Below are 26,442 nucleotides of genomic sequence, written 5' to 3'. Positions count from 1 at the left end.
TGGCAGAGTTAATTGACCTTTATCTGTAGGGGGAGGTAGCACTGTGGTTCCATAGCGGGGGAGGCAGGACATCTGTGAAACTCAGATGGTACACTTTGATATCTCTTGGTACTCCTTGTCTAATTGTAGCTGTGAATGGATAGTGCCTCAGCCCTGGCTTGAGAAGGCATAGTTTCCAGAGGAATGAGGGTTTGAGACACACCACTACTAGGACGTCCAGAAGTGATGGCCAAAGGTGAGTGGAATGTCAGTAGTGGAGAAGGGAGATGATGAGTACCGGTTGTGGCCCTGAGACTACTTGCAGTGACAGGAGTTGTAGTTTGCTCCATGAAGCTCACTCTTCTAAGTCTCCCCTGAGGAAGAGAGATGCACTAAGGAATCGCTGAAGAGCTGCTCCCCAAATGTGTGGGCAAGTGGATCCATGTGGTACAAGGGGCAGACTATGGCAGCCATGGGTGTGCTGCTCCGTTTCCCTACAAGAAGGAGCCTGTGGTGAGGAGTGCAGTCAGCTGACAGCCGCTAGCTACAGCATCTTCAAGATCCACAGCAGCATTCAAGCTGGATACGTGTTCCCTGGGAGCTCCCAGCCAGTGAGGGGAGACAGTAGGGCTCCCAGGGCCCGGTCATCTCTGCCCAGCAGTTCTTTATGGGCAAGCCGTGCACTGGCAGAGACTTTTCACAGAGCTGCATCTCAGTCCAGGCTCTTCCTGCTCAAATCTTCCCCTGACTCTTCTGTTTTCATACATGTCAGACCTGAAAGCTTTTCCTGACTACTGCTTCTTTGCTTCTTTATCTTTCACAGGAGTTACCCCCAAGCCATCTCTTGTACTTTCAAGACTCAATCTTGGGACTCAATCTAGAGACCCAGAGGACCCAAACTGACACACCCTCAATTGTGACATCATGGAAACGAAGGGATTACCAGGAACCTCATACGCAGGTAGTCTCTGTTACATCCAGGAGCATGTCATTTATTTCCAGATCTCTCCTCCTTATTATGGAAATCTAATTTATAGGCAAGGAAGAAGAGTGGGAGTATATCAAAGAATAAAGTCTTAATTTTCTATTTTATACTTGGAAACATATAACGCGGGTATGGATTGCTTTTGCCTTCCTCTCTTGAGCATATATACCTTCTGCAATGAGAAAAGAGAACAAACACTGAGCATGCCCATGAAAGGGTGCTTATAGGGGTGTTGACCTGTGTTGTGAAAGATCTGATGATGTGCTCCTTAGAAGCCAACCACAGATATCTCTATACCCCCTCCTCTTTGCCAGCTCCTGGGAACCAACCTCAGCATTATCCAGCCAGAATCCACAGGGTCAATTATATTTTTAGGAGGAAAAAAGTATTTAATAATGAGACTTTGCTTTTTTAAATAGCTTTTTAATTAATGACAAACTCAGAAAGGAAGATTTTACATTTTCCTCTCAACATCCCTCTCAGTTATCATGAAACAGCCACAGCAGAATTATTCTCTCTTTTTTATGCAACAAAACCCAAAATACAAAGTTTAATAAGTATTAGGAAGGCAATAGAGAGATAATGGGAAGTCAATACTAAAATACTAAAATTCAAATTTCTTCCAAGTTCAGTATATTGGCCTCCAAGTGAATGTCTCACGATATCAGCATGTTGCAAAGAGAATCTGGAGGTCCCATATTTCCTCACTTCCCTTTGCTAATGTGTGGTTAGAAGTGTGTGTGTGTGTGCGTGTGTGTGTGTGCGTGTGTGTGTGTGTTTGTACGTGGGCACGCGCGCCCAAAGCTCCCTCTCTTGTGTGTGTGGGAGTGTGCTGGGTACTGATAAACTTGATGAGAAAGGAAGATGATTGGATGGAAGTTAATTTCCTAACTGCCAGGTAAATAAGTGGACAAGGCGTCACAACCTGACTTAGACAGAGCTGAGGTCTCCTCACTGAGCACAGTGCTTTGACTACTGCTGCCGGTCCAGCTACATCTTTGTGTTTCTGAATATATTTCTTGTGTTCTTTGCTGCCGCCAGGCCCCCACCACGACTCCACAAGATCTTGATTTACCTAGTCCTCTGCCAGAAGTCTGATTTATCCATTCACTTCTTTTTTTTAAAAAAAAAAAGTTTATTTATTTCTGAGACAGAGGGTTTGCATGAGTGAGGGAGAGGCAGAGAGAGAAGGAGACAAAATCTCAAGCAGGCTCCGTGCTGTCAACGCAGAGCCGGATGCACGCCTTGAACTCACAAACCGTGAGATCAAGACCTGACCTGAAACCAAGAGTTGGATGCTTACCCAACTAAGCCACCCAGGTGCCCCTGATTTATCCATTTGCTTCTTAACATTTGCTGTATGTGATTTTTTTCCAAATGGCTTTGATTTTTACCACCCCTAGTGTTCTGTGCAAAACAAGGGTACGCTTTTCTAGTAAAAATGTTTTGGTTTACATCATCTTTGATTATAGCCCCAAAATATATATAAATTAATAAAGAATGGTTCATTCATATTTTAAGGCACCACGTCTCTAAAGTTAAGGAACCTATTATACTTTGCTCTCTCATTTCAAACATTAACACATGAGAAGTAAAACTTCCAACTTAATATTCAGTTTGAATCATAAGTTTAGTAGAATAAATAAAGTACTTTCAGAAATCACAAGTAGGGAATTAACAGGCTAGAGGCTGAACTAATAATCTTGACATGGTTTGATTTTCACTTGGCTTATTCTTTTCACTCTGTTACCTTTTTATTTACACATCTAAATGAAATGCAAATTCTACTGTTAGAGGGTACAACACAGGTACTAACCGAAGAGACACTTCCATTCATTCTCTATAACCCTGGATATTTATCCTGCTTTAAAATGTTAATCTCTCATGTCTTGAGCCTCTTACTGAGCAGCGAGTGCTTATCTGTGCACAATCCATTTCTCTTTCGGCTGGGATTTTCTCTGGGATCCGAGGTGCCTTCACCGAGCAATTCCGAGTGTGCTTCGTTAGGCATCTGCAAGACAGGCGCAGGCGCACAAACTCCAGCAGGCGCGCCCCCCCCTCCGAGCCGCCCGGCCTCTGCAGGGCCGACTCAACAGGCCAGCAGGCAAACAGGACACTATGACACTGGCTGTTCCTCTCTAACCCTGGTGAGTATCTTCTGTGGACCTTTGAAATGTGAGGTCAGCATAAAATCTGGGACTCCAGGGGCGCCTGGGTGGCTGGGTCGGTTAAGTGTCCGACCTCAGCTCCGGTCATGATCTCACAGTTTGTGGGTTCAAGCCGCGCATCGGGCTCTGTGCTGCCAGCTCAGAGCCTGGAGCCTGCTTCGGATTCTGTGTCTCCTGAGCTCTCTGCCCCTCCCCCGCTCTTCTCATTCTCTCTCTCTCTCTCTCTCTCTCTCTCTCTCTGCTTCCCTCTCAAAAATAAATGAACATTAACAAAATAAAAAAAAAAAATTGGGGACTCCAAGCCAAAATTTCAGAAACGTGTTCGCTAACTCTAGCATCCGATTCTCATTGAGAGCTCCCTTTTTTGTAGGCTCCTTTTCAAAGCTTGCTCAGTTCTCAGCTACGATTCTGTCCTAGCCTTGACAAGCTGCTCTTAAACTGCAGGTAAGAATTGATTTCTAGAATCGGTTTGTGTTCCACCAAGAAACAGAAGCAGTCCTGTTAGCAAACCATTTTCTCTCAAAGGGCCTAATGTTTTTCCATGAGAAGGACCTTGCTGAGGGTGCCGTATGTGCGGGCGGCTTCGAGGCACTGAGTGTTCCTTTGTGTGTCCAAGTCATAAACAAATAGCAAATTATGCAACAAAGCCTCTCAAGTTTTTGCCTCTCTGTTTCCTGAGCTGGGGAGCACTTTCTCACACCCTGGGCGGCTCAGGGAGAGAATGGAAAGGCCCTCTGCTGGAAGCACATCAAATGCAGAAACTAGGCCACTTGGTGCCAGATGGTTCTCAGGTCCCAGAATTTGAAGTTTATACTTCAGTTCACTTCAGGACCGAACCCTGGCATTTTGGAGCCACCCTGCTAACGCTTCTGCTGCTTTTGAAGAGTGATGTGCAGTGGGGCGCCTGGGGGCTCAGTCGGTTAAGCGTCTGACTTCAGCTCAGGTCATGATCTCATGGTTTGTGAGTTCCAGCCCCGAGTCGGGCTCTGTGCTGACAGCTCGGAGCCTGGAGCCTGCTTCGGATTCTGTGTCTCCCTCTCTCTCTGCCCCTCCCCTGTTCACACTCTGTCTCTCTCAAAAATAAATAAACATTTAAAAAATTAAAAAAAAAAAGAATGGTGTGCGGGAATCCGAGGCAGCGTCAGGTGACCCTCCAACAGGAGGATGCTTAGGACATTTTTAATCATTTCTCTTTTTATTTTGAAGGCCCTCTTTGCAGGCTGGAGGAGTTTTTTTTCGGAAGGAGGGTATGAGAGTGATCCAGTAATAATGGTTCTTTGGTTTTATTCCTTTCAAGTGGTAGGATGCTTGCCTTGAAATTTAATTGTGCACTCAAAATTGCAACAGTAAGCCAACCCTAGCAAAGGTGGATTTTATTCTAAAAATTATTGTAGTTTTTTTTAATTTGCATTCCTTTCAGTTAATTTTCCAAAGTTTTAACCTTTTCCTCTAAAAACAGAATAGCAGACTCTTACCTTTGTTCTGCACGGAGTATTCTCAGAGGTCACACTCTCACTTCTGGCTCTGATGGCTTCTTCCACAACTACATCAAGGGAGATATAGTGGAGAAGACAGGATAACATAAAATATTTAAAAAAAAACATTTTTGGGGCCCCTGGGTGGCTCAGTCGGTTAAGCATCCAACTTCAGCTCAGGTCATGATTTCGCAGTCCCTGAGTTCGAGCCCTGCATCAGACTCTATGCTGACAGCTTCAGATTCTGTCTCCCTCTCTCTCTGTCCCTCCCCCTCTTGTTCTCTCTCTCTCTCTCTCAAAAATAAACATTGAAAAAATTTAAAAAAAATTGTGGTATCTATAGAAGTACGCTTCATGAAGAATCAAGTAAATGTAATGTGTTTAAAACATGTCACTATTAGAATTGCTGCTTTTAAACTTTTATTGCAGCATTCCATCATTATCATTTACAAGTGGCACTGAACCTGCTAGGTGTGCTTCCTTCACGTTATTCAAAGGAAATTCGGGGCGCCTGGGTGGCTCAGTCGGTTAAGCGGCCGACTTCGGCTCAGGTCATGATCTCGTGGTCCGTGAGTTCGAGCCCCGTGTCGGGCTCTGAGCTGTCAGCACAGAGCCCGACAGCTCAGAGCCTGGAGCCTGTTTCAGATTCTGTGTCTCCCTCTCTCTGACCCTCCCCCGTTCATGCTCTGTCTCTCTCTGTCTCAAAAATAAAAATAAACGTTAAAAAAAATTTCAAAGGAAATTCTTTGGCCCACGGTCAGTAATGCTCCAGCTCTGAAGTGACTTTGAGGCAATGGTGACAGATTTGCCTATCCTACACTCTTCCACCCGGCCTTTCCAAAGGACCTGCGTTAATGCAGGTGTGTGAGAAAAGTGTGCCAGGGGTGAGTGTGAGTGTGCCCTTGGTCCAAAGACAGTGACTACATCACAAATAACTTGGGCTGACTCTCAACTTTTCCAAGATCGATCATCTATGTTGTATGCTCTGTTATTCCTGGCTTCTCAGCCTTACCCTAACCCCAAACGTCTGAGAAGGGAGCAGAGAAGTTGAATCTTAAAGATATAACTAAAGCAACCCTAAAATATCTTAACGTTGGACAGTACGTTATGTGTTTCAACATGGTTTTTACATTCCTAGTTTACTTTCAATCTCAGTTTATGCTTATAACAGAAAAACAAATTAACCTACCGAGTTATATAATATAGGTAAGCAAAAGCTAAATTTCTATGACAGGGATAATTCTGAATGGCAAAAAAAAAAAAAACCCTCAAAAGTTAAATGTAATAAGTAAAATAGACAAGTCAAACGGTTCAGCATATAGCAAATGACTGTTGACCTGTAACCTGTAATTTTTATTAATAACGTTTCTTGCATTTTCATGGTACAATGCTGAAATACCATATCCTCCCGCGTCTGTGGTGCACAGTACAATGCAGACATGCAGTTTTTGAAAAGCAAAAACAGATAAGGGCGCCTGGGTGGCTCAGTCAGTTAAGTGTCTGACTCTTGATTTTGGCTCAGGTAATGATCTCACAGTTCATGGGATCGAGCCCTGAGTTGGGGCTTGGTATTTTCTCTCTCTCCCTTGCTCTCTGCCCCTCCTCCACTCTCTCTCTCTCTCTCTCTCTCTCTCGCTCTCTCTCTCTCTCAAAAATAAATAAAATAAACTTTAAAAAAAGTGAGAACCAATAAAAATAAAGTTGTGTCAGTTCCTTAAAAACCTAGATCTGTAGTTACGGGAGTGCAAACAGAAATTTTTGATTTAACTAAGAGTCTACATAGTTATTATTTTCTTTTTCTAGTTCTTTTTCTAGTTCTATATACAAAGTCATATGTTCATTTCCAACTGCTTTCACTTCTGTCATGAAGAACAAGCACAATCATATATGACTGGGTGTGGGACAGGGTGGCATCTTAAACATCTGTGAACAGACCTGTTAGAATCTCATCGAGTTGGTCCACCATAAACTTGGCATCTTCTTCAGTGAAGCACATAGGTGGTTTTATTTTAAGCACATTTCTATGAGGTCCATCGGCACTGAGAAGCACTTGCTTTTCTTTCATCCTAATTAGTGCAGGAAATATATGTGAGTGCACACAAATGGTAACTAAGATTATTTAAGAATGATGTAGGGGTGCCTGGGTGGCTCAGTTAAGCATGGACTCTTGATTTCAGCTCTGGTCATGATCTCGGGGTCGAGAGATCCAGCCCCGCATTGGGCTCCACACTGATCGCACAGAACCTGCTTGGGATTCTCTGTCTCCCTCGCTCTCTTCCCCTCCCCCACTTGCAAAAAGGTTCCCTCCCTCTCTAGAAAGAAAAAGAAAAGAAAAGAAAAGAAAAAAAGAATGATGTGAACACAGAGCAGTTCAATATTCTCATGCATGTGTCTCAAACTTCCCTTATTTGGAGAGGTGGGAGGAAGTAAAGGAAGCTTTCAAATGGGGGGGGGGAGGGGCATCTTTCAAGCCAGGACACCAGTCAGGTGTGGGGGTGTATTTACTTGTAGATGACATGTTGAGCCTCATCTGTGGCGGGGGTCCTTTTCTGCTGGTCCTTCACCAAGTCAATTCCGATAAACAGGCCAATGCCCCTGAGGAAGGTAAAGAAAGAAAACTTGACAGATACTCTCAGACGCTGCACTGTCACAAAAGATTAACATTGTCCCTAAACCTCATTTTCATTTAAAGCTGGATATGATTCCCTGTAGGGGTAACTGTTATTGATTCTAATCCAAGATACCAATCCACTGTCACAGGTCTTTCTAGTTTTTGAACCAAGTTGTTTTTCTCATCCAGCTTTTTTTTTTCTTTACTTAATTGTAAAAGAAAAGTCTTAAAAACAACCTTGTCATACTACTTAGCTTCTCAGGACATTAATGATGATAAATATGTAAAGTTTATATATATCTATGAAAAATATCAAGTTTTCCGGAATGTCATTTTATTTATTTATTTATTTATTTATTCATTCATTTAATGTTTATTTTTGAGAGAGAGAGAATGAGTGGGGGACGAGCAAAGACAGAAGGGGGTACAGAGCTCAGAAGCGGGTTCCATGTTAAGGCAGAGAGCCCAATGTGGGGCTCGAACCCGTGAATCTTGAGATCATGATCTGAGCCGCAGTTGGATGATTAACCTACTGAGCCATCCAGGCGCCCCTCCAGGATGTCATTTTCAATAATTTTTGAAAAATTATTTACAGTTACTTTAAGTTCCTTCTTCTCATCTTTTACAGGCTGAAATAATACTGGCTTTTATTTATTTATTTATTTATTTATTTATTTACTGAAGTATAAAAGTCAAGAAAGGTATACACCCAAAAATTAACAGTGGTGATATCAGGGTTCTGGATAAAGAACAAATTTTGTTTTTTATGTTTTTCAGTATTTTCTAGATTAAATTTTATGTAATTTATTTTAAGTTTATAAGATAAGTTATTTTCATTTGGAAAAGTGAGTAACCATATGACAATCTCATGATAAGCCCACCTGATATCTCCTATTAAAGTATGTTTAGCCTTCTGTTTATTGAGTAATTCAGTAAGATAATCCCCCACTCTTGTGGCATTTCCTTGAAGGTCTTCACTTTCAATTACATTCAGGACAGCCAAACCAATAGCAGAAGATACTGGATTTCCTCCATACTGCAGAAAAAAGATAAAAACATAATAGTTGAATTAGTGGTATTGCTTCATCTATGAGAAATTTGGCTCATACATAAGCAGATAAAGATATAATTTCAATAAGTTTTTCTCTTGTGATGCAAACTTTTTAGATTTAGGATATAGTGTGATTCTATTTATTTACGACTGAGTGAAAATTCATTCCGAATCATAGTCTCCATGCCGCATAATTGGTATGAAGGACTATCATGGAATTTATTAGTTCATCCAAACAAAAACGAGACACTGCGTTGGGAACTAAGAATTTCAGAATGTGGTTCCGTGAGGGGGATGTGGACTTCAGTCCCTGAACAGTTGTGTGAAAACAGCTACGCAATGACATTTTCTCCAAATAATTTATGTCCTTGGTTTGAATCTTACTATTAGTTGTCACAAGTCCTAATACACATACTGCACAAACTATAATAATTTTTCCAAGCTTAAAGTTCATGACTTTTGGGGGTAAAACCAAGGAAATAAAATTTCCCAAAGATAGAAAATTTAGTATCTCCTGTGACAGCCATATAACATTTATAGTACTGTATCATCTAAACACTTTAGAAATGCTTGGGGAATTTAAATGTGATACAAAATAAAGGCGATCATATCATCTGTGAGTGAAACATAACCTGTAGAGTTTAGTAAGACAACCATTTATTACAAGAACAATTAATCATTTTAGGAAGGGGAAAGATACACAAGGAAAAATACAAGAATTATGCCAGATAGAATGAAATATGGTTAGATCCAAGTTTGGCTAGTGTCCTGGGGTGGTTAGCTGGCAATACTGAACTTTATTCTTTACTACATTGGCAAGAAGTATAAGAACATGCATTATTTTTCCCTCTTAGCATAAACTGGGAGGCCAAAATTTACCGTATTGAAGTATTCCATCCCAGAACTGCTGAAGGCCTCTGCAATTTCTTTGGTTGTTACAACGCATGCCATTGGGTGGCCGTTGCCCATTGGTTTCCCCATCGTGACAATGTCTGGAACAAAATCTTCACCATGCATTTGGAAGCTCCAGAAATGTTTCCCAACTCGGCCAAAGCCCACCTGAACTTCATCAGCTATAAACACACCTCCTGCTCTGTGTACATATCTGAAAAGCAAAAAGGAAATCTAATGCCTTCGGGTCACGGAGGGTCCCCAAACCCACCCACAAAGATATAGATTATGGAGGACTTGAAAAAATGTCGTTAACTTGAAGTTTGTAATCATTGTCAAAAACATTTTAGCGCTCAAATCTCCAAAGCATCTACGTGATGTCACTGACTTTGCAATATAATCACATTATTTCCAGATTAGACATATTCTATATTATGGAGGTTTGTGCTGCTTGATGTAAGCTCTACTGTGGCATTTTAAGTGGGAAGAGAAAGAAGTGAACCAGTAGTGTTTAGCAGGGTTAATCTTCCAATTTTACTGATTGGTAAGCATGGGCACCAGCCAGAGAGGATGCCAGGCTGGGGAATGGAGCAGGGTCCTGGAGGCCCCCTGCTGGACCACATACACCCTTTATTTGCTGGATCTTGGAAAGGTGGAGGGGCTCCGGGGAGTCCCGGTGTGGCAGGCATGCCTAAGTGGCTCTTCACCAGCTAGTCTGCAAGTACTTCAATATTTTAACCAGTACGGCCTTGTAGAATTGTCACAGAGCCTTCAGTGTGACCAAGGATGCCCAAGTCAAGTACATACTCTGCCACTTTCTGGAAGTAGCCTGCTGGAGGAATTATTTGTCCGCCACAACTCTGCATGGATTCAGCAATAAAGGCAGCAATCTACACAAGAGAAGATGGGGTCAAAGTCCATTAGGTTCCCCTTGAACCCCCTAAAAACGAGGACTTTTTATAGAGCAGGTTATTTTGGGTGGGAATGTGCCTGTGGCAGGTGTCAGACAGGCCATTTGATGACCAAGAAAAGATGTCCGTGCTGGAAATGCAAACTGATCTGAAGCATCAGTTTCGGAAATTCCACAGTACCAGTGGAACGGTGGAGAGGGCGACTTCCATTTCTGTTACTAATTTAAATGCAGTGTTTTCATGAGGACTGGCTGAATGAGAATGATGTTTGGATCAGTCTTTGATATGAACTTCTAAAAAATTACCCAGGTTCTAAACCCATTCCTGTGGCGCCCGTTTCCTCAGCTTGGTGAATGAGGATTGCTTGCGCCCGGAATCTGCTCTAAGGAAAGGGGAGAGCGACTTGTGGCCACGCGTTTTAGTTACTGCGCCTTATTTCTACTTCTTACCCTGACCCAGGCTTAACTCAATGGAATTAGGCAGTTCACAAAAGGAACTGCAGATGAAATGCTCTGGAGGGGAAGAAAATGGGGGGCAGAAAATAGATACCACTGAATCAAGCGGAGAAAGCATAGACATAGTATGACATACGAAGTCAAAAGAACCAGACTACATCTTAGTAACTCTATTACCTTGGCTTACGTTCTTCCCTTTGGAATATTTCATTTACTAGCTATAACATGAAGCCACTGGACTTAAGAGATTGCTTCTCTAAAATTCCCTGACCTTGTAAGCACATCTAATATTCTGAAGCATCCATCTTCTATTTGCTCGTTGCTTTCAGCATTCTTAACAGGAAAGCATCAATTCAATAACTACTGAATGCTAATGTGCTCCAAAAGCTATGGGAACCTTTGCAGCAGCAAAAAGACCATGTGATCTTAATAATGTAAGCATTTCCCTGGAAGAACTGTTTACCGTTTGTGTAAAGAAGAATAGGCTATGCTTGAATAAGAAAAGCCAAAAATCAAAACAAAACAAAACAAACAAACAAAAAGGAAAGCATATGAAGCTCCCCACAACAGGTAGAGCTGAGGGCTAGCTGCGCAGATAGCACATCTGAAGATATGGAAAATGAACGGAATGGAAAGAAAACAGTTAAGAAATGCAAATGACTCTTCAGGCACTAAGATAAAAATATTTGAATTGGAAAAAGCAAAGACTTCCTTTTCATCAAAATGGAGGGGTTTTTTTTTTATTGCCATGTTGATGCCATAAGCCAGTTTAAACGCAAAGCACATGTCAGGGCGCCTGGGTGACTCAGTTGGTTAAGTGTCCTGTTGGACTTCGTCTCAGGTCATGATCTCGCAGTTCCTGAGTTCAAGCCCTGCGTCGGGTTCCATGCTGACAGCTGGGAGCCTGGAGCCTGCTTCCGATTCTGTGTCTCCCTCTCTCTCTGCCCCTCCCCTACTCGTGCTCTGTCTCTCTGTCTCTGTCTCTGTGTGTATGTTATGTGTGTCTCTCTCTCAAAAATAAATAAACATTCAAGGCAAAGCACATAAGTAACCCCCAAATGGGCTGAGAATTGATGTTAAGCTAGTAGGGTGACGACTGAGAAAATGGAAACTCTTACTCTGGGGGATTCTGGTGCTGTCTTAGAAGTCTAGGTTCAGATGGAGAAACATCTTTTCTGCCTTGGCTAACCCGGGCCGTACAGCTTCGGGACAGTTGAACCAGTTCAAGGGAAGCACCAAGGCGTCCTGGGCCTGGGAGCCTGCACTGGTTCTGAGGTCCCAGGACCACTGTGCCTCTTCCCCTCCCTCCATCATTTGGAAGAGTCTTTCCTAATCCTCTCCTCCCCTACCCCTTTGGACCATAGTCTGCCTCCCACTGAGAAGGGGAGAATTAAGCCATAGTGATTGCATTTCTAGAATAAATAAAAATAGATAGTTTTAGAGGCATGATTATAATAATGAACTTTTAAAAATATGAACCAAGTGAAATGTAAGCAGAGAAGAACAAAAAGGGCATTGCGCTCTAATCCTTTTCGCCTCTCCAATTCTCACAATGATTTCAATCCATCTCATAAACAATGTTAAGATGTTTTCAAAGCTGCAGATACCAACCTTCCTTCCACTGTTATGAGCTTCTTCAATAATTTTCTTCACTTCATCTGCATAAGCGCCGGCTGGGTCTGCATGATCTTCTCTGTATTTTCCTCTGTAAGTATCTGGAGTTGGTGCCTGAAAACAATCAAATGGTAGAGTTTCTCAAGATTTACTTCTCGGACAAATGAGCCTTAAAAAAAAGGCATTTCGGGGTGTCCGGGTGGCTCAGTCAGTGAAGCGTCCGAATCTTGATTTCGGCTCACATCATGATCTCACGGTTCACAGGTTCGAACCCTGAGTTGGGCTCTGTTTTAATGCTTCAACAGTTTGATTGATTTCTTTATTGTCTTTCTTATTTATTTTACTTCATAACTCTGTATAATAATGTAGCATAGAGCAATTTAGTTTTAAGACATTCATACACAGTAGATTCAACTCTGAATTTCAAGCTGGCATCAGTGACAGAAAAAGTAATTGAAGACCAAAGGCAAAAATAAAATAAAATAAAATAAAATAACATGACAACTGTAAATACTAGCTTTCACTACAACTGTACTAATTTGCTCATTGTGACACTCATCAATGGATTTTAAACCACATCCTGTCATTAACTAGCCTTTTGACTTTAGTAAGTCACATAACTGCTTTAAATCTTAGTTTCTTTTTCATAGTTTTATTTTGATGAAAGGATCGGACTGGATTATCACTAGGCATTCTTCCAGTTCCAACTTTCTGATTCTTGGATTCTAAGATACTTACCACATGCACAAATTCTTTCTTGACATCTTTGCCCTTTCGGAATTTGTATGGACTGATCTCAATTAAAGATGATAGGTGACCATGGTAAGCACTGAAAAGAAAAAGAACAGTAACCAAAATCACTCAGCAAAGGATGTTTTTGTAGTATATGAAAAACAGTATTCCTAATCATCCGGGGAGAATCTAAACCTTGGTGCCAGATTTAATTCTACGGGATCTAAGTTTTCATGGCAAGACTGGCATTTAATTTGTCCAGTTCTCCTTATTCGTGTAATAAAACACATAGGAAACCAAGTATGTGTCCTCATAGACAATTTTTTTTTCAACAGGAAAAAAACCCTTAATTTCTTAGGATGATATTAGATGTACTAAATTATATTGTCTACATGTAAAAAATTATTTTCTATAGCTTCATGAAAAACTTTGTAAGTATGTATTCTTTAAATGTATTTGACAGTTACATTCTAGTAAATTTTAAAAATAACTTCATATCCCAGAATGGGCTGTGTGTCTGTCTGGAATGGTTTCTGTGGGATGTCTGATTGCATAGGCTGGCCAAATACAAGTCAGGAAGAGCATGAGATCTCTTCAAGAAGAACTCAGATTGAGAGGTAGCCAAGTGGCTATGAGATTCCTTTCTCTCACTTAAAATACAGGTGGCTATAATATACCCTTTTCTGTTTCTTTCCCAAAGGCATAATTAAGAGATCTGGAAAAGAAATTTTAAAAAGCCCAGGAATAGATAAAACAAAGAGAGAAGACTTCCCTTAGCATAGATTAACGCATGCTACAAAGCCATAGTAATAAAGTTAGTATGCAGAATAAGAACAAGGAGAAGACCGGGGCAGAAAAGGACCTCAGAGACACATCCACACATAAATGTAACACAGTGGACACCAGGTGGGTTTCATACAAGGCAGCAGAAGAAAATGAAGAACATTTTCATGATATGGGGAGTGCAGTGGGTGTAGAGGGAGAGATATTAGCAAAACTTAGAAGACACAAATTGTACAATGAAAATTTTATCTATTTGATTTGGTCAAAATTAAAGATTCCTGTTGAAGGATATCATGGACAAAGCTAAAAGACAGATGATAGGGCAGGAAAGGATATTTGAAATGTCTCAAACTAAAAGAGATTAACTCTATAGTGGTTCTTAACTCTGCCTGCATAGTAGAATCACTTGGGAAACTTAAAAATATATATTTCTGATTTTCTTTACTCGGTCTGGGGTGGGGCCCAGGCACTGGCATTTAAAGAAATTTCCTAGGTAATTTTAAGACACAGTCAAGGTTGAGATCTTTTGATCTAGACTATACAAGTAAACACAAACCAACAAGAAAAGGATGGGAACCCCAACAGAAAAATGGGCAAAGAACACGAACAAGTAATTCCAGAAGAGAAATCACAAATGCATGTAAGTTTATGAAGAGATACTCAAACTCATCATTAGAAAGTTGCAAAGTAAGACAACATTGATATCATTTTATAGTCACTGGACTGGCCAAAATTAGGAAAAAAATGAGAAAGCAGGATACTATTAGGTTTTGGTGGGGATAGAGGGAAATAGAAAATTTCATGCACTGTGTAGAGTGTTGCAACCATTCTGGAAACTGATCTGGTAGTATTTAATCACATTAGCACCATAGTACCCCTATGGACTAGCAATCCTGTTTCCGGGTGTTTACCCCTAAGTGCTTCTTAGAAAGGTCCATAAGGGCACATGTACAAGGATGCTCATTGCAGACCCACTTGTGGTAGCTAGGAGCAACGGACAGTGACAGTATCTATCAGTGGGGGGAACCACATGTAGCTACTGAGCACCTAAAATGCATTGGCTCTGAATTGAGATGTGCAACCAGTGTAAAACATACACTGGATTTAAAGATTTAAAATATGGAAAAAGAGGGGCACTTGGGTGGCTCAGTCTGTTCAGCATCTGACTTCGGTTCAGGTCCGATCTCACCATTTATGAGTTCGAGCCCCACATCAGGCTCCGTGCTGACAGCTCACAGCCTGAAGCCTGCTTTGGGTTCTCTGTCTTCCTCTCTCCCTGACCCTCCTCCATTCAAGCTCTGTGTGTGTCTCTCTCTCTCTCTCAAAAATAAATAAATGTTAAAAAATTTTTAAGAAAAAGAGAAAAATCTCAATATATCTTACATTGATTGACTATTGAAATGATATTTGCAAATATATTGGCTACTGGAAAAATTGAAATGTCCTATGTGGCTCACATATTTCTATCAGACCACACTGAATTAGAAAAATAGATGTACATCTAGCAATATAGTCTTGAAACAGTGCTGAGGGGGAAAGTTTGAAACAGAAAAAGATCTATGACAATTTTTATAAAATTAAAACAGATTCGCAAAATATAATATATAAGAACACAAAAATAAAAGATATACACTAGACACATTAGAATAGCTGTCTATAGGTGAGGGAGAATGGAAATTTAAAAAGAACCAACAAATCAACTGTGGTAGGCAGAACAATGCACCCCCCTCCCCCCAAATACCCACATTCTAGTCCTTGGAACCTAGGAATATGATACATGGCAAAGGGAACCTTGCAGATGTGATTAAATTAAGAATCTTGAGATGGAGAGATAATCCTGGAGAGTCAATGTAATCACAGGTATCTTCACAAGTGAAAGGAGGAGGCAGGGGGTTGGTGGTCAGAGGTTGAGGACGGAAGGGGGGGGCAGGGCGGTGGAAGGGAGGGACTCCAAGCAAGGAATGCAGGCAGCCTCTTGAAGCCCGGCAAGGCAAGAAAACAGAAGGAGCCTTCAGAAGGAGCACAGTTCTGTTGACACCTTGATATTGGCCCCATGAGACCCATTTTGGATTTCTGACCTATTCTCTCTGTGAGAGAATACATTTGTGTTCCTTTAACCACTAAATCTGTGGTAATCTGTTATAGCAACAATAGAAAATGAATATGCCACTCAGCACATAAAACAAGAGAAGCCCGTATAAGGGCAAGAAATGAAGAAGAAGTTCAATTTAAGCTTCTGCGTCTGATATTAGTGGAGAGGTAGAAAAAAAATTAAAAGAAAAAAATCTTAATAAGGAATGGAGGTTGTCAGCTTTCTTGTTTAAATGTAAAAATTCATGTTTAGAAGGTGAAATTAAATGACTGTTAATAGTCACAAACTAAGGAGAAAGTACTATCTTTTACTTGGTTTCTAAAATAAGAAATTTGTCCTAAATTGTTGGGGTCCCTGGGTGGCTCAGTTGGTTAAGCATCCGGCTTCGGCTCAGGTCATGATTTCAAGGTTCGTGAGTTAGAGCCCAGCGCTGAACTCTGCACTGACATCTTGGAGCCTGAAGCCTGCTTGGGTTTCTGTGTCTCCCTCTCTCTCTGCCCCTCCCTAGCTTGTGCTTTCTTTCTCTCTCAAAAATAAATAAATAACATTAATTTTTTTTTAATTTGCCCTAAATAATTATCTTTTAAATTAATTTCAGTGGATAATCACAATAATGATGAGAATGTATAGAGTTTTAAGACATCAGTTATGTTTTTATTTTGAGAACAATTGAGTTATACAGTGTGGTGGCTCAACAAACAGTTAATGTGTAAAAAGCAAGCCCTGATTCATGCAAAGCCCATTAGCCATGACCACAGCATCCAAGAGATCCTCCCCCGTTTGCAGGAACTTCAACAGAATTAGGTATTCTCCAGGCCTAAGCTGGCCTTGATACCTTAATACAGAATAAAAATCATTGTGCCACCCTCCTCCACATGGGCTTGTGGTATTTGGTATGGCCAGGACCAATACGATTTTGTGTCTGAAGGAGCTTCTTGCTTAGAAGTCTTGCATCCAAAACTTACTGGTCAAGAGTGATCACATCTTGGTGGCCTCTGAACTGCCGAGCCAAGCGTAAGGCTAAGTCATTGGCTTCAGATCTAAGATAACACAGAGACAGGGATCAACATGACATAAGCTTAAAAAAAAATGTTTCAAAATGTTCATTACCAAAGTTGTAAGATCCCAGTTATTCAGAAATGGATGGAGAAGTTGCAGTCCTCTCTTTCCCCTTTAGTCTTGCTCACCCAGCAAATCTCACTTCATCCTTCTAATACAAGTTCCCCAGAGGTCTTCAATAAGGAATGAGACACACAGAAGAAACCCAATTCAAAGGATATGCTGCTCAGTTCAAATTTCAGCCTAGTTCAGCCACATTAGTAGGTGGCGGACTTGGAGGATGTCAGGAAGCCCGCGTTAAGCCTCATCTCGGAGGAATGGCAGTGCGACAGCCCCTTAATTGGAGCACAAAACTAAGTTCTACTGACCCAATATTTGATCAGCTCCTCATTGATAAAATGAAGATCATAATTTTTCTTTCTGGTTTTGGCAGTCTAAATATACTACTCAGACACAGAGGAAGAAAATAATCATTTGTGGGATGTTTGCTCTCTGCCAGACATCATATGGAGTGTTTTGGTTGCATTTATTCTCAGAACTCCTCTGTATGGCGGGGGCTGCTGTCTCCTTTGTATGGATGAAGCAATGCCTCAGAGAGGTTAAGGAGCTCTCTGAGCTCTCACAGCTAATAAGAGGTAGAGCCAGCATTCAGACCGTTTAACTTCAGGATTATGCTTTGCACCATCCCAGGCTCTGCTGCCTCTAGTCTCTGGTGACAGTGCTCTTGGAAGCAATCCCTTTTTGACAGTGTAGGATTCTTTAGAAGTGAAAGGCAAATATTATGGTATTTAATTCATTGAAGGCAAAGAAATGCTTTATAACAACAAATTGGATCCTAAAATTTCTTCATTCTTTACAAAGAAAAAGGAATGATCTTCTGCCTACAAAATTGGTTTTAAAATCTCATTGAAAAGAGAAATGTGAATCACAATATCATATGATCAAACAGTTACAGAATTTCTAATAGTTTTAATCATATATACATACACATAATTTTTAAAATATGAGTTTAATGCTGTATGTACAAGTCTCCTCCCAATATAATATTACATTCTGAGCTTTTCACATGTCACTATAAATGTATTTTCAAACACATATTTTTAACGTCTGCAGAATATTCCATAGAATGGATACAGAATAACTTGAATTTACGGAACTTAAAAGTTGGAACATATCTATTCTTTTGAATTTAGTCCTTCCTTTTTTTGCATTTGTGTTAGGGAAATGTTTAATTGCCTAAGAAAACAAGTCAATCAAAAGTCTTACAGGGCGCCTGGGTGGCTCAGTCAGTTAAGCGTCCGATGTTAGCTCAGGTTATGATCTCACGGTTCGTGAGTTCGAGCCCCACGTCGGGCTCTATGCTGACAGTTCAGAGCCTGGAGCCTGCTTCAGATTCTGTGTCTCTCTCTCTCTCTGCCCCTCCCCTGCTCACCCTCTATTTCTCTCTCAAAAAATAAATAAACATTAAAAAAAATTTAACAAAAGTCTTCCAAAAGTTATATCCATTTAGTAGAATTCCTTCTTTGCTGAAATCCATTATTCATGCTTCAAAAAAACTGCCCAGGCCCTACTGATTTTTTAAAAAATTTTTTAAATGTTTGTTTACTTTTGAGAGAGAGAGAGACAGAGTACGAGTGGGGGAGGGCAGAGGGAGACACAGAATCTGAAGCAGGGTCCAGGCTCTGAGCTGTTTATACAGAGCTGAAGTCGGATGCTTAACCGACTGGGCCACCCAGGTGCTCCTTTATTTAAAAAATTTTTTTTTAATGTTTTATTTATTTATTTTGAGAGAGACAGGGTGAACAGGGGAGGGGCAGAGAGAGAGGGGGAGAGAGAGAGAGAGAGGAAGAGAGAATCCCATGCAGGCTCCGCAGGATGTGGGTCTCCAACTCACCAGAACATGAGGTCATGACTGAGAGGAAATCAAGAATCCGAGGCTTAAGAGGCTGAACGACCCAGGCAGGGGGTCCCTATCGATTTTTTTAGCTGCTTCCTGTAGTGTCTGAAGAGGTGAGTGTCATACGACTGGTTAGGTTTTGTCACGTGAGAAGCAGCTTGGATATTTTTGCCATGGTTACAACCCAGGTGTCTCTCCTTTAGGGATACTAAAGCATTCTAGATATGCTTTCCTTACCTTTCACCAAGGGAAGCCCTGGTAATAAAAAGTTGAGTGACATGCACATGTTAATCATCAGTGGCTGTGCCAAAAACCCCGGAGCATGCCGTCCACAAGCTCATGGAGAAAAAGCAGAAGAAAACCAAACCGGCAGGGCCCCCGCGTGTGTTCACTTAATAAGTGGCAAGAATCTCAGAAAAACTTTTTAGACGTCTGTGCTCCACCACAAATCAAAAAGAAAGATACGTGTGAGAGAGTAAACAAAGAGATGAGTGGGAATGGGGGTGGGTGGGAAACTTCGAAACATACCCTGAGTTTGTAAAATAGCAAACAGAGAGCGTCTCCGGCAGGGTTGCTGAAAGGCGCCTGGCATACTCAACAATATTGTCATGAAGGAATCGAGAATTTGTGTTTAGCAGTTCCATCTGTTTCAGGGCAGCCGTGACCACTTCCGGGTGACAGTGTCCCACTAGAATTTAGAAGACAAAGCAAACAAACAAACAAAGAAATTACAATTTTAAATTCCTGGGCAGTGAGGGGGATTCTGAAGCAAGAAAAAGAGAAAAAGACAAAGTTGAGCTTCCTTCTCTCCCATGTTGCTCTGTAACTTTTCCTGCCAGGGACGACTGACCCCATTCAGCCAAGGAGCTGCAACCATTGGCAATTCCTGGGACAAATATCAGTGGTGCTCTGTCTGCCTTACTCCACAAACGTATCCTTCACGGCACAACAAAGACAGGACATGTACCGTGCGCCACGTTGTTGATGCAGTCCAGGTACTGTTCACCTCTCTCGTCAAACATGTACTGCCCCTGGGCTCGCACTATTTTGATGGGATCCGCAGCAAAGAACACTTTGCATGAGGGCCTAGAGATAATGAAAGGAAACACGTTGGTCTGGGAGGACTGCTCAGTGTTTTTCCTTTTCAATGAAGGTCATGATCAGTGGAAAATTACAGTTACATAAAGGAAAGGGAAACACAACCTGGGTGACATACATTTAAAAAAATTTTTTTTTCATATTACCCTGGAACCTTTCACCTTAATCCCCCATTCGTGACCCTGCTCATATATTTCATGTATTTGTTATATGAAATTTGCCATGATTTGACAACTCAGTTTAGAGGCACATGGATCAACTCTGACAGCTCTAATTACACCAACCAATAACTAATTTTCCTTTGGGAAGTTTTGTTCTACCAGAAAAAAAAAACAAAAAAACAAAAAACTTTTTTTTTTTAAGGTTGACTATGTTCAGGAACTGATAAATATTACAAATATTTAATCCTCCCGACAATCATATGAAATAGGGTTATTATCATTCTCATTTTTATAGGTGAGGAAACTGAGGCTCAGAAAAATCAAGACACTTGTTCAAGATTACACAGCCAACAAGTGAAAAAAAACCTGAATTTGATAGTAGACTGTCCTAATACCATAGCTCAAGTCAGTATCTGCTTGTTTTCTCCCTCTCCCTTTCTGATCTAATTGATAAGAAATGAATAGCACTAAAAGCTAAATATAAATAAATTGGTATTAAATACTATAAAAGAGATTTTATAGGAGACGATTCCCATGTCTTTTGAGTGGTACTTGTCCTGTATCAAATGGATTTTCCATTCTTAAATAATGAAATCCAATTATTCTTCTAATCCCTTAATCCATTATTTTGAGCATAATAAAAAGTCATCCATATTTTGGGTTACTTGGATGACTGTCTGGAATATAAATTTTAGAATGCCTGGAGTATAAATTTTAGTAACATAGAAACATCACGAAAGTTTTTTTTATCTTAGCTCTATGGATATGTAGAAAGTAAAATAGAATATATTATTTTTATTTTGGTGATTTTGCATGCACAAAAAAGTGCCACATGCATTGGAGGCATTTTGGAAGGTAATGAAATGCTTACATATTAAATTGAAAGTATTTTATTTATTGCGTATAAGTAAAGTAAAATACTTTAGAAAGTATTTTAATTATTACATATAGGTAATCTTAATTTAAAATTGCCTCAGATTAAGCATCATCAGTTAAAAGGAAACTAATATTTAATGAGAATTTCTTATTAGCTCAAACCCAACTGTTAGTTTATACTCCCCGTTAAAAGCCAAAGGAAACTTTTGTCATGAATGTGGGCTAGTAACTTCAGACTTCATCCTCCCTTGCTAACGGTACTTTACACGTTGCACTCAGACTTCAGGTAAAATTTTTCAGGGCTGTCCATGGTGATATTCCTCCTTTCCCAAAATTTCTTCTGCTCACACTAGAAACCATTGGGTTTTCACTGGAATCTAATTATATAGGATTGAAAACTAACAGAAAAAGACAAGGGGGTGATTGAGTAACGAGAGAGGAATGGGACCATTTTGGCTTCCGCTATGCCGGGTTGAGAGAGTTCCTTCCAAGCAATCTCCCAACAGGCCATCTAGAAACGTCTGGGTTGAGACCAGGAGACCAGTAGGAGCAACCGCCTAGCATTTCTCAGAAGTAGATACTAGTTCTTTTCTTTCTTGCGTCCCTAGTCCTCTCTCAAGTTTACCCATGACAGTGCTTGTTAATTACATGTGAGTATTGCAGGCCTTTGATTTTACAGTGGCCACAATCATCATCTATATTTACATGTGCCTTTTTAGAAACCAGATCATGCTTATTAATCTCACTTGCTCACTCCTGTGAAGCAGAATGTTATTCCTACTCCCACAGAAGAGGAAATTAAAGTAATCTGACAGAGGTCACACAGGTAACATGACACCCTACTAGGACCAGAGCCCAGGTCTGACCTAACATTCAGTGCTGTAAGCTTACCGGTATTTTACCGAGTCGTTTATAAAACGCGCAAAACAAAAGGAGACTGGAAAGAACATTGCATTTTTTCATTGTAATGAGCGCACAGCTTATTTTACCCGTAACAAAGTGTCTTTTAAGGTTTTCTTCTGGTTGGATTAACCCTTTATCTCCTAACCACGCAAGCAAGAAGAAAAAGTTCACTTTAAACAAAAATTGTCAGAATTAGTTTGTTTTCATAGCCACTGTCGAAAATATTTTTGAGGGGCGCCTGGGTGGCTCAGTCGGTTAAACACCCGACTTCTGCTCAGGCTCAGGTCATGATCTTCGGGTTGGTGAGTCTGAGCCCAGAGAATGGGCTATGCGCTGACAGGTTAGAGCTTGGAGCCCGTTTGGGATTCTGTCTGTCTGTCTCTCTCTGTTCCTCCCCAGCTAAAACTCTGTCTCTCTCTCTCTCTCCCTCTGAAAAATAAAGATTAAAAAAAATTTTTTTTTCAATATCTTTGAGTTCACAGTTTTGAGAGCTTTCGGGTTGGTGGGATTTGGCGCAGGGCTACCCATCTCCGTCTCAGCCCCCATCCCTGGAATAGTTCCCCTCCTAGATCTATTAACCCTCGTGGGACAACTCTCGCAGCCGCCGGCAGCTCCCAGGCAGCGGCGGGGGGCAGAGCGCCCGGACTGCGCGGGAGCAGGCTGGCGGCGTTCCCTCCCGGCGGAGGCGCGGCGGGCACCGGGGGCTGGCGCGGCGGGCGGGCTGCGGCGCGAGTGCGCAGGTGCGGCTGCCGGGCGGCGGCGTCTCGAGCTCGGCGGGCCACCGCCCCGGGGGGCCTCCGCGCGCCGCGTTCTTGCTCGCCCGCTACCTGCCCCGCTTCAGCTCCCCGCCCCTGGCGCTAGTTACCGAGCCCTCACCCGATGTGCTTCCTCCTCAGCGCCAGGGTGTCCTGCTTGCTGTACAGCTCGCACATGGTGGCGCGGCTGCCGGGCGCTCCTCGGCTCTCCCTCTCGCCTGCGAGCGCCTGCCTCGCGAGGCTGCCCCAGCGGCGGGCCTTTCCCGCCGCGGTCCCTCGTGGGGTCCCCTCGCCCGGGGCGTCTGGAGTCACTGGTGGCATCAACTAGCTGGGGTCATCTCCCTTTTAAGTCTTGCCCTGCCTTTGCCCTTCGCCAAGCCCCACCCTCCTGTTCCCCCTCCTCCGCCCGGGTGCCCGCTTTGGCGAGTCACTGGACTAGCCACTCATTCGCCACCACCCGTGCCCCTCAACTAACTGACTCCGGCTCCTGCCCTGCGGTTCCCACTACCCCTCCCAATCGTTGCTACTTCTTTGGACTCGCCTTTGATTTCCCGAACTCGACCTTGCCTTTGCCTTTCTTCCTCTTCTGCCCGCGAATTCACTCCTTCCCACTTTCTTTCTTGTTTCTTTTTGGTGTATCCCATTGTGTTCTTGTAAACGTTCAAAGATAGGCGCTCTCTGGAGATCAGATCCTACCACTGTAGGGTCTCACAGTGAGCGTATTCCAATACCAAAACCTATCATAACTAAAGTAACGTCACATGCCCTAAGGATCAGTGACAGGGACGCAGCCAGATACTTGTTGGGAATGATAACTCAGTGTTTCAAAGATCTACTGTAACAGTAATTACACTTCTAATTTCTCTCCTACTATACGGATTATGAAACATATTCACGTGATTTGCCTGGTTCAGTCCTCCAAACAAACCCCGAGAAATGATGAGGAGAGTTGTTATGCCATTAACATAAGACGAAAGAGATTATTCCCTGTCGCATGATTACATGTCTATCTGGTGGTGCATTTGGAATTCATTTCTAAATTTCTTGACTTCCTTTGGGATGATCTTCACACACTGATCAAATTGGAAGTTCAATATCTGGACAAAGTTAATGCTGATTAACTATAACATTAAGTCATAAGTTATCTTAAGAACTACAGATCATCTGATTTAACTTCCCTGTTCGGTCGATAAGAACAACGAGGCACAGAAAAGGTCTTATTCAAGGTCATGCAACTATTAGCCATAGAGTTTAAACTAGAGCATTTCCTTCTTTCTGTGTTTTGAAAGGCAGCAAAGAAAGCTTAATTTACCTATAGCAACGCACTTGAAGAATGTTTGCAGATGATCTTTTTCTTGAATGAAGTTATTAATTTACATTACGGCATTTACATTACGGCATTAATGTAATTTACATTACATTAATACTAGAGGTAGTATTATTGCATTGCCTAGGATAGGCTGAGAAATAGGGTCCTATGACCAACAGCGTGGTAAGAATTCTAGGTGTTATAAATGAAGGGCAGAAGGCACTTACGAATCTTCCAAGAAATCCTAATCATGTAATCTTGGCCCAGCCCCATACTTGAAAGATGATGCCAAATGTACATTTATTCTCAAAACACCTAGCTAGACCTGGCGAAGTCACAGATAGTCACTCTTTTTCTATAAACCTCCATGGTTTCTTGTTTTGCCCAGTGCTTTAAAATATGTTCTGTAAATAACGATGGACCAAGAGTCTTAGGGTCTAGATCTGGTTCTTTCATAAACTAGTTAGGCTTCTTGACCTTTTGGAGGCCACATTTCTTTGTAGTAAAAAACAAAAAATCTCCTTTTGACTCAAAGCATTGTAAAGAGGGCTTAAAAGAGATCATGACTGTAGAATGTGTGGTAAGATTGTTGTTAAGACCTCAATGTTCCTACCTTTTTTTTTCCTTTAATACCTGACCTCTCAGCAGAGTTATCACTCCTTTCTCCTTGAATCACTTACTCTTATAAATTCTTGGCACCTGGGCCCTTTCTCTTCTCTGTGCTCTTCCCCGAGCTAATCCACCACAATGCCTTTGGGTTTACCCATCAAGGTGCCTGATTCACATCTCCACCCAGTTCTTTTTTCTTCTTGGTCCCACACTTTCATATCTACTTCTTTTCTTGACTTCTCTACTTAGAGGCCTCGGATATACCTCAGACAGAATCAATCCAAAGTAGAAGCTTTGATCCCCACCCCAAAAACTACTGTCCCCAACATCAGACATTCATTCACTCGTCCACAATGTATCAAATACTCACTGGGTGCCACTGAATGTTTCAGTTGCAGGAGATAAAGAGGAACTAGACTGAATGGACTTACCCTCGGTGGCTCATACTAGATGTGCACTATCTAGAACATAGCCACTAACCACAGGTGAGTTTTAGGGACCCACGATGTGGCTAGTCTGAATGGAGATGTGCTGTCAACATAAAATACGTACAAATTTATTGCAAAACACCTGTGAGATTTTTCATTAATGTTTATACTGATTGCTTGCTGAAATAATATTCTAGATAGGTTGAATTAAGTGAAATATGTCATTAAAATTAATTTCACCTTTTTTTTTTAATGTGGCTACTAGTAAACTTAAAATTACGTATGTGGCTTCCATTACTTTTCTTTTTTTTTTTTTCAACGTTTTTTATTTATTTTTGGGACAGAGAGAGACAGAGCATGAACGGGGGAGGGGCAGAGAGAGAGGGAGACACAGAATCGGAAACAGGCTCCAGGCTCCGAGCCATCGGCCCAGAGCCTGACGCGGGGCTTGAACTCACAGACCGCGAGATCGTGACCTGGCTGAAGTCGGACGCTTAACCGACTGCGCCACCCAGGCGCCCCCCATTACTTTTCTGTTGGACAGGATTATTCTAGACACACAGAATAAACACATAAATAAAATAACGAGAGAATGGCTTAAGTTGCTTTCATTGTGGTAAGAGCCTTGAAGGGAGTTAACTAAGGGAAATGATCCTAAACCAGAAAACTAGGAGTCCTGGATAATCCCTCTCTTTTTCTCAGTCCCATCCCCACGTCAAATTATTTTTGAGCCCTGTTGGCTCCACCTCAAAGTATATTCTAAATCTCTCTGCTACCGCCCTTTCTACCACCACCGCATGTAAGCTTTCTGCGTCTCCACCAGGACCTATGCAGAAGCACTCGGGAGCTCATTTCCTTGCTTCCCCTTCCCACCCTGTGTGGCCCGATCCTGTCCTTTCCCTTTTTAAAACCCAGCAGTGACTTCCAGTTTTCCTCTCCAGGCTCGTTTTTGATTCTCGCTCCCTAGCCTGCATCCACCCCACTGAGGTTTCTTGCCCGTAATGACTTCAAAGACTATATTTGCTTCAGTTTCAGTTTGAATGTCACGGACAGCCCTGGAGAGGTCGTTCTTGACTACCTTGCTTTAAATAGTTCTCAATTAATTAAAAACAGGAATCCCTGCCCTGTTCCTGTCTTAATCTCCTCTTTGTTTGGTCTTTCTCTGTCTCGTTCATCAGTGTAACTCAGCACAACCCAGCACTTACCATATGGTAGACAGATAAATATTTGTGGACTGACTGACTGAAACAGAAAAGACATGTGAAGACTCAATACCTTGTTTCGAAGGTGAAGTTCTTAGGACGCCATAGAGCCTTTGAAACCTTATTCCCTCTATTTGCATACTGACTGCCAATACATTTTAGCCATTTCTTTAGGAGAGAGATGCTTAGATTCATTATCTTTTAATTATCTTTTATAGGAAAACAGGTTGCTGCTCCAAAAACATCATTTCCCCATTGTTTAACTTATTTCACAATGTGGAATATATAATATTAACTAAGTACCAAGAACAGTCTTTAAATAAAGAACAGACACGTCGTAGCACCAAAATAAGGATGGATACAGGTCAACAGTTCACCTTCTGCAATGTTTTGTCAAA

The 26,442-nt window shown here is 41.6% G+C and overlaps 1 protein-coding gene across 4 annotated transcripts in view; it reads right to left on the bottom strand.

The window, feature by feature from the left end:
• ETNPPL (ethanolamine-phosphate phospho-lyase) overlaps positions 1 to 22,850 on the bottom strand; it is a 39,991-nt gene extending 17,141 nt beyond the window's left edge. For 3 of the 4 annotated variants that reach the window (XM_058721694.1, XM_058721695.1, XM_058721693.1), the window contains exons 1-12: positions 22,618 to 22,850; positions 19,671 to 19,789; positions 19,232 to 19,391; positions 16,713 to 16,787; positions 12,879 to 12,969; positions 12,138 to 12,254; positions 9,968 to 10,050; positions 9,149 to 9,374; positions 8,100 to 8,254; positions 7,113 to 7,202; positions 6,543 to 6,673; positions 4,608 to 4,675 (exon numbers count right to left, since the gene is read on the bottom strand). In XM_058721694.1, the coding sequence (XP_058577677.1) occupies positions 4,608 to 4,675; positions 6,543 to 6,673; positions 7,113 to 7,202; positions 8,100 to 8,254; positions 9,149 to 9,374; positions 9,968 to 10,050; positions 12,138 to 12,254; positions 12,879 to 12,969; positions 16,713 to 16,787; positions 19,232 to 19,391; positions 19,671 to 19,789; positions 22,618 to 22,817 (1,515 nt within the window). In that variant the 5' untranslated portion in view covers positions 22,818 to 22,850. Of the gene's footprint in view, positions 1 to 2,575; positions 2,976 to 4,607; positions 4,676 to 6,542; positions 6,674 to 7,112; positions 7,203 to 8,099; positions 8,255 to 9,148; positions 9,375 to 9,967; positions 10,051 to 12,137; positions 12,255 to 12,878; positions 12,970 to 16,712; positions 16,788 to 19,231; positions 19,392 to 19,670; positions 19,790 to 22,617 lie in introns of those variants that run through there. The other variant, XM_058721692.1, reaches the window with a different exon arrangement.
• Positions 22,851 to 26,442: the final 3,592 nt, after the last annotated feature.

The sequence above is a fragment of the Neofelis nebulosa genome, chromosome 3, assembly GCF_028018385.1.
Source record: "Neofelis nebulosa isolate mNeoNeb1 chromosome 3, mNeoNeb1.pri, whole genome shotgun sequence".
Classification (NCBI taxonomy): Eukaryota; Metazoa; Chordata; class Mammalia; order Carnivora; family Felidae; genus Neofelis; species Neofelis nebulosa.
This window is presented reverse-complemented; position numbering and strand designations above follow the sequence as displayed.